Source organism: Ammospiza caudacuta, chromosome 3 (assembly GCF_027887145.1).
Source record: "Ammospiza caudacuta isolate bAmmCau1 chromosome 3, bAmmCau1.pri, whole genome shotgun sequence".
NCBI lineage: Eukaryota > Metazoa > Chordata > Aves > Passeriformes > Passerellidae > Ammospiza > Ammospiza caudacuta.
In genome coordinates, this window is record NC_080595.1 from 88,152,477 (window position 1) to 88,164,591 (window position 12,115).

Below are 12,115 nucleotides of genomic sequence, written 5' to 3' on the forward strand. Positions count from 1 at the left end.
CTAGGAAGTGGCCAAGCACCTGTATACCTTTGCAACATCCTAACTATGGATTCTGCCCATCCTGCAATGGACAGCTGATCATTTTGCTTTCCATTTTCGCTGACCACACGGAGAATTGATTCTCCTTCAACTTCATTTCTGTTTGTGTCATAAGGAAAATCCAAATAACCCAGCAGTGGCACAGGTTGTAATTGAATGTCACAACCAACAAACAGAAAGGTTCACCTCAGGCACATTGTAATTGGTTTTAAAATGTAATGAGTCAGTGTGTCTGTGTATCCTAAACAACCACAGAAATATCTGCTATATATTGCACCGCTTCTAGAACAACTAGAGAGGACCCAAGGAGGGTTGCACCCACTGTGCAGAGTGTTAAACAAATGCATTAGTGAGAAATCTCTCTGTGGTGAGGTACTTGGCAAAACCCTTTTCTTTGTAAAGCACAACCTTCCTGAAACTGAAACTGTTTGTCAGTTCCAAACAAATTCATTCTTAAAATAAAAATGCATGGGGAAAAAAGAGATTTTCAAATGTTAAAGCACCCTATTTTGATATTTTTAGAAGTTTCATTTTTCTACCTTGAAGATGTGCTGCCTGACATCTCTTTTAACATGTGGAAAAGGATAAAACTGTACAAAATTAATTTGAAAATATAGATGTTTCTTTCATTTTAGATTATCACTTGACAATTTTATTAATTTTAAGTTATTTCTAAGCTGTGATTTTATAATTTGTAGCTGAAAATTGTTATGGGAAAGAGGAAAATTTCTCTGGTTTTTCTAAATATTACAATGCTCCATTAAAGACCTGGTGGTGCAAATAACTCAGTACAGCACATAGTTGGGATTATACATGCATCATGCACAAAATCTTCAGGTGACCTTCAACCTGTGCCATATTACTTGGACCTCAAGAGTATTAGGACTGTGGATGGAAGAAGAAGACAATTAAAAAAAAAAAAAGAAAGACTAATGGGAGAGAATTAAAAGGAAAAAAGAAGGGAAAATGTAGGATGTCTATGAAGGAGATGGAAAAGAGAGGGATACAGGACAAGGGAAAGATGAGGGACATGAAGGGAAGTAGATGAGAGAACAAGCCTCACATTGCAATTGCATAGGGATGGTGGGGAAGGAACTAATAACCAGTTGCTGGAAAATGCATTAAATCTGAGCCACTGAGCATAACTTCAGCAGCACTCACAGGATGATGAAAACACAGGGCAGAGAAATGAGGCATCCTGATTCATCAGTCTATGCCTGCTACAGCTGCACCAGACCCATGATTCTTTCTAGGAAGAAGTCTTGTCCTGGTTATTGCTATTTTTGAGAGACGAAAAAGGGGTCGTTTATAGGTACTGCATTTCATATCTGCTCAAATTGCCAAAAGGAAGCTGCATATTATATAATATGTAATCATATTTGCTAAATAAAAAAACCCCACTAGCTGTCAATCTTACTATCCCAGCATTTAAGTGTTCACAGAAATCCTCACCAAAATTCTCTTGTGTAGGAATGAATATATTTGAGCCCTCCCTCTGCTCTCTTTCAGCCTTGCACATAGAGAAAAACATATGCACATCCTGTCTCCAGTTATAGAGAGCTTCATCATCTAATGTCAAAAGCCTCATTGAGGGATTTCACAGCTGCAGATACTAATAGCTAATTTCAGTTTCCAGTAGAATTGCTGACTTTGCCCTCTCATCCCATTGGGGTCAAAGGTTTTCCATACTAAATGTCTCCTACCACGGTAGATCAGTGGAACAAATGCAGTTGTTCTTTAATGTTAAAATATTTTATTTATTGAACATTTGAAAGACAGGGACATTTTTCAGACCTTTTGCCCCACCATAAAATGAATCTGTAAAATCAGAATGCCATGACCTACTAGTAATAGTTGCAGTATATCTGGTTGTGGTTTTTACCAAAGAATAAAGCAAAATATAGTGTGAGAATATCTAATTTTAACCTGACAATGGAAAGGTTACAAAACCCATATTCTGTCAAACATAATTTACTATTAGAGACTTCAGTCATTTTTAAGGAAAATCTTAAAGAAATGCCTTTTCTAAAAGTGATTTTGAAATATATTGAAAAGGCTAATTTCATCTACAATTTATTTTTTTCTAAATGACTTTTCATTTCCGTGAATAAGCAGAAAAAAAGATTGCTAAATAACTACACTCATCCAGTAAGACAAATATCCTGTTTCCTCTTCACAAACCAGTGCAATTCAGGGACAATTTTTATGTATTTTTAGGAGGGGTGCAAGTCAAGTTTTCTGACTTGTATATTCCTCTCTCACTACTGGACTGCCCTACTCTTTGCTCTGTCATTCTTCCTCACTTTCGACTCTCTTAAGAATGTTTTCATATAATTTCTGCAGGTATTTTAATGGACTTGGTGAGCATTTTACTTCTGTGACAGGATAGTTAAGCCTTCACAGCTGCGCAAAATCCTTCTGTGTTCCTCACATGCATTTTCTATTTTTCCTCTCTGCCAAGGTCCAAGATAGACTTCTTGGCCCTCCTTAATTGTCTGCTGTGAGGTAGCTGGGAGTCCTTCCAAGAGCTGGCACAGTGGGTGGAAGATGAAAGTGTACCAAAGGCAATTGTTGCAGTTTACCTGAGTAAAGAAACATAATGGATTCTGAAGAGTTATAGGGATAACTAAAGATTTTTCTAGGGTATCCAGAAAATCTGGGTTCACAGGATGTGTGTTATAACTTACAATAATGAGATACTTTATTTTTTAAATATTCCCACTCTTTATTATAGAATATCTGGGATTCCTCTCACAGATCCTGAAAAACAATAAAGGGTAAATGGCTTTTTCAGGGCTTGACATAGTCATTCAGCCATGAAAAATCCAGGAAGAAAGAACTTTTAGGAATTTCATAGACTGTTTGAACCACATCATACAGAGCCAAGTTTGAACACAATGTCTTATCACTGAGTTACTCTTTTTTTGCTTGCAGTCACTTGTTAATTTTGATATAAAAAGATTGAGTTATTTAACTGAATTATTCATTTAAGTGTTAGAATGACTGAAAAGTCACTCTACTTTAAGACTTTGCAGCAACATCCAACACATTTTTGCATTTATTGCTTTAAGTGAGGAAGGGAAGGGGAACTTGCAGATCTCTAGGGTAAAAGGGGTAAGGCAGCTTAGAAAACCTTCCTATGAGCAAAATGACCCTGGCTGGCTTAGGACAGGCTGCTCTAGGGAACCAAAGCCTTTCAGGGTGATCACCACAATATTGCTAAGGCAACCTGTGTTTTGTGGATGATTTTCAGCTGCCAAAAGCTGGGAGGTAGGAGTTACTGTGCCAAGAGCAAGATGATCCCTGACAGCTTCTGTGGTCCCCTGCAGTATATTTTATTTTATCCTTTTTCCATGAGAGGATCTGGGGGACACAGCCAGTTTCCCCTCCCTGGTTTATTAGGAGGTGTGCCTCCAGAAACCGATGCCTGATTTCATAGTCCTGCTGTCTGGAACCGTGCTATATAAAAGTGGAAGGGCTGGATGAAAGCAAGAGTACAAGGAAGAGAACAGGAATTCCTCATTCCTGATTTTCAGGGGATGTGAAGGGTGGTTTGTTTTTGCTCAGTAAACTAAGCTAAGTAAAAGGCTGGAATTCTTCAGTATTTATTAGTGTAATATATAAGAGAAGTATGTTTGTGTTTGGAAAGCCAAACAAATTGTCTCTCTTGGGCACAGCTTAATATGACTAATGAATTCTCTGAGTTATGAAAAGGGCAGATGAAAATATTAAAAAATAAAATAGAAGAAGAAAAAGCAGAAAACCACACAACAGTAAAAACAAACAAACAAACAAAAAAAAAATACTATAAAGCCATTTGAATTTCTGGCTGCTGCATCTGAAAATGGTATTGCAGAGAAACAAAAATGTACAGAGGAGAATGAAAAGGATAATGAAAGTTTTATAATAGCTTTGTCATAATCAAATACTAAGCAGATTGATTCTTTGGTTTGGAGAAGGGAGGACTAAGGGAGGAATATGCTCTACACAATTATAAATTATATAGACATAGTGAGTAGGGCTCAATGATCCATTATTTTTCACAACCAAAGATCTAGAGGCTCATAATTTAATTATCAGGCATCCTGATAAACAAACAAAAAGGAAATTCTTTTTCAAATAAAGCATAATTAGATTGTGAGGTGCATTGGCACAGGATGCAGTAGAGGCTATCAGTACAAATGGGCTCAGAGAAGATTAGATAAATCCATAGAGGATAGACCATTGATGGCTAGTAAAAATGATGGTCTAGATTAAACTTCTGCCTCAGGAAGTCCTTTAAGTGCTGTTTGCAGGAAGTTGGAAAGGTATTTTAGGCAATCTATGTATTTTCCCTGTTTCTAGCAATATCCTTTTGGGCCAGTTCTTGAGCCAGCATACTGTAATTAAAAGTTCTTTGCTGAATTCATCAGGAACATTTCTCTGTGTGTGTCTGTGTGTGTCTGTGTGTGTCTGTGAAAAATAACAAGAAAAAAGGAGGCTGTGATGAGAAAAGCAAAAGCAACTTAATCAAACAATGACTTTCTCTTACTGTTAATACTTTTCACACAGCCCTCTTGCAAAGGAAAACCTCAGTAACCCTAAATCTGCTACTATCAGCTTTAATTTTCATTTCAATCAGAGTTTTTCCCAGCCCTTCTGTCCTTCTGTGTAATTGTTGCTTATCAGCATGCTATGAGAACAATGCATAGGAATATTGTATTTGACAATACTGCCACCTGGGCTGCATCTGTACAGTGCCAGGACAATGCCCAACAAATAGGAATTTGATTACTTGCAATGCTGCTCAGACAGGTCCCTGTCTTAATTTTACCCTTGGCCAACTAATTTTCTCTGTCCCAAATAATTCCCAGTCTTTACTAGGGAATTAGCATGGACAAGGGATCATTCCCCATCACAGTTTGGATGGATCCAACCTGTTCTTGAGCATATGGCTAGAGCATGCCAGCTGGCCTCATGGCCAGAGGAGGAGCCTTCACCATGCCTAGTTTGCTTTATAGATGTGATAAAGATTGGATGCAACCTCTGGAGGATTGGGTGAGGAAAGGAATAGGTTTTCTGGAAGGTTTTTTGCCTCTTGGGGAAGGTCCAAATCAATCCAATTAGCTGTCAGGAGGGATGAGGGGTCCATAACATCCCCCAGGCATGCAGACATTTGGTTGTTTCCCTGAGATTAGGACCAGTTCTCAGTTCCCCGTTCTCATGAGGTATGCTGAGCACTCTGGGGATGTCTTTGGCCAGGGTGAAAGGCCACTTGCAAGAAATGCTTAGATTTCCTAGCAGGACTTGAGGTACAGGAGATTTCTCTTCTAGATCTTAAAGTTTCACTAGTCTGGGAGAGGTGATTTTGTTTTCTCAGATTATGGAGTGATGTAGTGAGTGTCCCATATTCATCCTCTAATGACACATTCTCTCATTATGTGATTGAATGAAATTCCAGCTGCAGTTTTATTCAGACACTTTTAGGGCTTTGTTTTCTCTCATTTGTTGCCAGACTTATAATACCGAGCATTATATAGAAACATAAAAACAACTGCCATAGGGAGCTTGCAGGCTGAAAGGAAAGCACATAGTGAAAAAAATTGATGTGAGGTCCAGAGCAGGCCAACAATAAATAAATCAAAATCTTGTGATCTAAGTTCAGTATCAATCAGTTCTAGTTCAGTCTTCCTCTTATACTGTGATGGAGAAGGCTGTTAATTGATTAAGTCTTGCTGAGCTGAACCTTTTAAAGTATATGAGCAACAGGTCCACTGACACTGGGGCCTGTTTTGTGGATGGATAGGTTATAAAAGTACAATTAGGAGATGGAAACAGCTTGCCTGGTTATTAAGGGTAGAATGAATGCATGAAAAATGAGGTCCAAAAAAGAGGCAAGATTTTGCAGGTGAAGGAAGAGAATTTAAACTGATAGATCAGGTTCAGAGAGTAGACAGAGGTTAAAGCTGAGATGACAAAATTTGAAGGGTGGGCAAAGTGATTATTCATCCCTGTCACAGCATATACCCTTGACCAGATTTGGCCCATGCCAAGCAGTGCTTCCCTAGAGAACATCTCCTTAGCTGGGTATGGAGCAGCACAAGCCAGGCCACACTCCTGGCAGACATCCAGCCTGACCTTGGGCACTGCTCTGTGTCATTTCCCACTGTACATGCAGTAGCTTCAGGGTTGAATGAGCTGCCTGGATGTGTCAAGCTGGTTCCAACTCAGCAATATCTCCTGACGTTTCCAAGCTTAAGTCTGGAGAACTTCAGCTGTGACAAATTCCTATCACAGTTTTGAGTGTCATCTGTGCAGTGTTGAACTGGAATGAATGACAGATACATCACATATTTAAAAAGGAAAATGAGATACTACATGTGATAGTTTTTGCTCTCCTACTTATGCAGATCACAGAATCATTTTACTATACATTGAGCTTTCAAAGAAGGAAATGTCTCTGCATTTTTAGAGCATTTAATTTTTTGTCAATGCTTTTGAGCCCTGTTGAGAGTGAAGACTTTTCCTGCTATGTTTTTGTTACAAGTTCAGAGCAAGAGTCTTGTTTTCTGTTTAGACCTGTTTGTGATGCGGTAGTTGGTATACTGATGTGTCCTTGTGTGTGAACTGTGTTCCATACATAGTTAAAACACTTATATGGTAAATCATCCGATTTTCATAATCTCTGTTTGCAATTCATTGCCCATTGAAGCATTCCATGCTAAGAACACGACTTTCTTCTATGTCCACTGGTGTAGAATGTTCCACCAGTAGGTAGCAAAGGGCAAGCTGAGGGCCTGTTTATCTATGAGATAGAGAGGGTGGATGACAGGAGATGAATGCATTCATTTCTGACACTTGCATTTCAGCATGAGCCAGAATGCTGTGATGACCTGCCTGACTTCTTTACTGTGAGAAATGAAGTGTTCATGAATGCTGAGCGTTCATGAATGAAGGCCATGCTTTTCATTTTTATGGTCAATAATAAAAATGGCAATTTCTAGGAAAAATTTAAACTGAAGAAACAAAGGCCATGTATGTCTGTTGCTGAATGAATAATATGAGTTTGGAGTACAGTTCAATCTCATACAAAGATTATCTGTGTAATACTGCAAGAGCCACCAAGACTCTAGATTAATTTATGCTTCATAAGTGCAGAACACAAAAATTGAATCCTTTCAATGGCTGAAATGACAAAAGCCTTTTGAAAAGACAATGGAAATAATGAAATAGAGATGTGAATATGTATAGTGATAAAATATAAATAAATAAGAAGTCCTCATAATTAAGAAGTAAACTAATCACTAAGACCTACTCATACCCCTCATACAGATTCATAAACCTAAGGGAATGACAAAGAAATTCTAAGTTCCTTTGAAATACCTGCAATTGACCCAATTTATAACAGAATGTAACTTTTCTGCAGGAAGGACATTTTATCTCTGTGCTCTCTGTAGGTTTTTCTGGACAACAGGCTCACTGACATTAACAAATGTAGTACAGCTACAAGAAAGAAATTCATTTTAATCCTAATTCTAATGGGAAATTGAGACAGAAAAAGATTAAGTGGATTGTCCAAATTTGCACAGAAATGCTTACAGCAAAGTCAGAATCTGACTTACGGATCTCATTGCATGACCTTTCCCTTTAATTTTGGGAATTTTTTTTTTTCTTTTTTTCTTTTTCCTCAAACACTTCACATCCACAAATGTTTAGTCTTAATTAGCCTACTCCTCACATCTTAGTCTAGTTTTGGGCAAATTTGTTTTATGATGCTGTTTTCTTGCAAGGGAAAAATAATGCTATGCATTCATTCTGTATGTGTTTCTGAATGATATGATAGATCTTTGGAATCAATTAATATATTTTTCAAAAATATTAAACTATCTTCTTTATTATGAAGTTAGCAGTAAGATCTCCTACTTACTTACAAGAATGTAAAGGATCCTTCAGAATATTTTTGTTACAACTTTCATTACTTATAACTGCTTTCTGTGCAGCCACATTAGAGGATAAGCATATGAGTTATACAATATAGGCAGATCATGTGAGCAAAGTCTCCATGGAAACTGCCTAATTTGTGCTTTTATTTAATTAGAGTTGTCCATTACCTCTCCAAATGAAGTTTAATTTAAATTCATATGCCAGTCATTTTTTAAATAGTGTATGACTTTTCATCCATCACTTACTGAGATCTCTTGTAGGCTGTATTTTAGCAGACTGAGTTTATTTAACAATTGAGTTTATAAACAGGATGTTTATTTGACAGCTCAGCTTATTCAACATTCTTAACATCCTTGGAACTAATTTTCCATGCAGTATCTGTGCTATACAACTCATTGTTATCAATTAGACATTCTTAACCTCAGAAATTGTCAAAACCTCGGAACAATTGCTTGAGAGATCCACATGAGTATATTCACTCATTTTCCTTGCTGTGAGATAATTGGGAAAAAATTTGAGTACAAATAAAAAGTGTAATTAAAAAAATATGCAAAATGCATGTGTTTGTTGAATGAAGCATTGAAGCAGGCAAAGCTGTGTGTCTACTGTAAGCCACACCAGAAAACCAGCTGGTCTCATTGAGGTACTCTGAAGAAAAGTCTGAGCTGGTTTGACCTTACAGAACTGTCTGCCTGAGGGTATGATAACATGAACTGATGTGAGTTATTTGGAAGTCATCAGTCCTTGGCTTTGCACCACAAGAACATGGTCTGCAATACCTGATTTTATCTTTCTTTCAAGAGCTGCTGGTTGAGTGTATAGTGAGAGGATATGAAGTACTCCATTATTTCCCAGTTCTTCTGGGGTGTCTTGTACCATACACAGATGATAAGAGGACAGTGGAAGGCTGTGTATACTCAATAATTCCCACCCACCTGAGACAGCAGCAAATATGGAGAATAGGGAAAAGCATAAAAAGAATTTAAAAAGTAGTATTGGGTAAATAATGAAACATATTACTGACATATTTTGTATCATAATGTACAAATTCTGAAGCAAATCTTGCATCTCATGGAATCATTATTGACCCAGTTTTCCATTTGCAGCTCCATTACAGAAATATCTAGACTAGGTGCCTGGTCCAAAATTAGTTTATGTGCCAGCATGACAAGAGGGTGATGCAGAGGCAACAAACTGCAGCTCTGAAAGGGACGTAAGCCAGGGTAGCTCAGAGCTGCACTCTGGTGCCACTCAGGTGGTTTCTGCATTCATACAGCATATACATATCATCCAAGTTTAAATATTCTTTCATGACTACAGAAGTTATCTCTGGAATAAAAGTAAATGTAACTGATAGGAAAAAAGTAATCACAACGTTATCATAGTTCACAATGGCAGAATTGAAAGTTTGTGTATAAAAGGTAATAAAAGTTGCCTAAGAATCATGTGTGGTAAGTGCTAGAGGTGCAACTGGAGGACCAACAATAAGGATTCTTCTGGAACAATTACATGATGGCTAAAAGTCAATACAATTTAACATAACTAAGAAAAAATGGAAAGAACAATGTAAAGGATGTTACAAAAAATGCATTTATGAATATTATGTGATACTAGTGATTTGAAAATGCCTAGAAAAATTAAAATAATAATAATTGCTAATATTACTAATAGATGAAAACTTGAAAAACTGGCAAAGGGATAAATTCTGCAGGTAATAGCAGCACAGCAGTTTAACATTAACAGAGGTCCGGAATGGTAATAGGGGTCACTGAGTGGACTTAAAAACTAGTGGAGAGTTGTGTCTGGATGTAGAAAAATACCGGAGTTATTAAATAGCTACTTTGTTTCTGTCTTTTCAGAAGAAGAGGGTGGCGATCTGCTCAAGTCGAGCTTCAGTTTTCCAGGGACGCCAGAGGAGGAGCTAGGTACAGAATCCATCCCGCAGACACCCGGTACCGCCTGCGCGGGCCGGGCACGGGGCTGCTCTGCGCCGCAGCCTCGCCCCCACAGACCCACCTCTGACAGTGGCCAAAAACCTCACTCAATCCTCCTGGGCATTGCTCACCTGCTCTATCAGGTCAGAGAATGCACGGGAAAATCATCAGATTTGAGTAACACTCAGGCAACTGAGAATCCAAAAGAAGGCGTTCAAGGAAATTGCCAACCTTCCTTCTTTTGTCTTTTTGTCTTACTCTTGAGAGAACATCCTTAATGCAGATGGAGTTTTCAATGTTACCTTTTCAATCTGAAAAAATAACAGAAGCAAGAAGAAATCAGAAACTCTTAAAGCCAATGAGTGAAGTCTTGATACTTCTGTCTTACAAAGCTAGTACTAAAATGTCCCGCTGGCTTTGGTTTTATACATTTAGATTGTGAAAAATTGAGTTTCTGTTCCTGGAATTTCATACCCAGATTGTCACTGGTTTATGTGAAATCTGTCAAAATTTTGACTTATATGCAATTACTCCATGTGGTTATTTTTAGAAAAGCAATATGGGAAGTGGTTTTTATGTGTTTGCTACTTAAAGCTGCCTTTATTCAACATGAGCTTACTTACATTTCAGAAGTCAGCGTAAAGTAATTTTTCTTTTTGTGCATATGCTCATGTTAATATATTGCAACAGTTTATTTTTTGTTATTAGAATATTGTTGTAGTTGACAAGAATATGATAAACTCTTGCCCTGACTGTATTATTACCCACTGCAAGGAAGATAAATTATAGTTGCTGTGTTAAGGAAAACTACCCAAGCAGTTAAAACAAGGAGCATGAATTCAGACAGGCTGTGTCTTTATGTTTAGCAAGTCTCTTAGAAGAGGATTCAAGTAGTGTTGCCACTCAGTTACAATCAAATCAGTGAGTGTCATAAATGTTCAACGTAAAAATTTCTGTACTGGACTTGTTTATTCACTTAACATTCCAAAACAAGTGAAAAAAAGCTACAGGATACACTCCAAAGATTAGACAGAGCAAAGTGTTATAGAAGAGACTGAAGAAGCCTCAGTCAGTTTCTACCTTAATCAAAGTGGTGTAAAAGGGAAGATATTTAGCATGAGACTTCCTAGGAATCTCACAAGTGGATCCTATGGAGGAGTCATGAAATGAACTAGTCTCTCAGCCTTCTTGGACATCTGGAGTTTTTTCACCCTGCTGTCCCATTTCACAGCACACAGGAAGGAGTTCAGATGGCTTGGGTTAGAATTCATCTCATCTGAGAGTTGGAAACTATTTCAGATGTAGATGTCTAAACTGTAGATGTCAGGACTTCTTTTGGAGTCAATGGAGAGTGATAGAATTTTCTAGGACATAGCAGGTTTGGCCTACTTTAGAAGCTTAATGAAGAGTGAGATAAGTAATGCTTTAGAAGAATGTCACAGTTGTTCTCCTTCCCATTTGTTTGAGAAAGAACTGCAGGATTTCTGGAGCCAGAGCAAATGATGTACAAGTCAATAATATTAAATGTCAGGTGTCTATAGGAGCAAGGACCCTCATATGGAATAGATAGTCAAAGATTAACACGAAGATATATTATAACTGACCAATCATCCAGAACTCTGACTGGGAAGAAGATGGGGGATTAGTCAGAAATGAGAAACAAGAAAGCAAAACAGCAATAAGAATAACAAATAACAACTAGACTACAAAGAAATTAGGCTGCTTTCCAACATTTCAACTATTTATGGCTGAGTGACTAAAAAAAAATATGCCAAAAGCAAGGAAAAATCCATCCTTGCTCCTAAATTTTGTCCTTTCTACAGTCCTCTGAAAGTAAGTACCAAAGATTGCTAGATAATGCATGGGAAGAAGTGGGTGGCTTTAATCTTTTTGGAAGAAAATCCTGTCTTCCTAAAAGGACTAAGTCACCAAACTGGAGGTGGTCAAAGTAAGTGGACTGGATAGCATTAGTTATGTAAAAACATATGATAATGTAAAAACATAATGTAAAAATGTATCCCCTTCTCCCCTAGAGAGAATCACTGAAATTGGTAAGACTTTTAGAAAAGCAGTTAGTTAGTTAGTTAGTTAGTTAGTTATATTCTGTGTAGACAAGCTCTGCAGTTACAGCTATGCTAGTGTGCTACCCCTCTACAGATGGACAGAACATATCAGTCTTTCTGTCTTTGCCCCAGTGTTGTGTTCTGTCACTAGCAGAT

The 12,115-nt window shown here is 37.6% G+C and overlaps 1 protein-coding gene across 1 annotated transcript in view; it reads left to right on the forward strand.

The window, feature by feature from the left end:
- DLGAP2 (DLG associated protein 2) overlaps positions 1-12,115 on the forward strand; it is a 300,323-nt gene that overhangs the window by 187,903 nt on the left and 100,305 nt on the right. Inside the window, exon 4 of the mRNA XM_058801632.1 lies at positions 9,822-9,887. Within this exon, the coding sequence (XP_058657615.1) occupies positions 9,822-9,887 (66 nt within the window). The remainder of the gene's footprint in view (positions 1-9,821; positions 9,888-12,115) is intronic.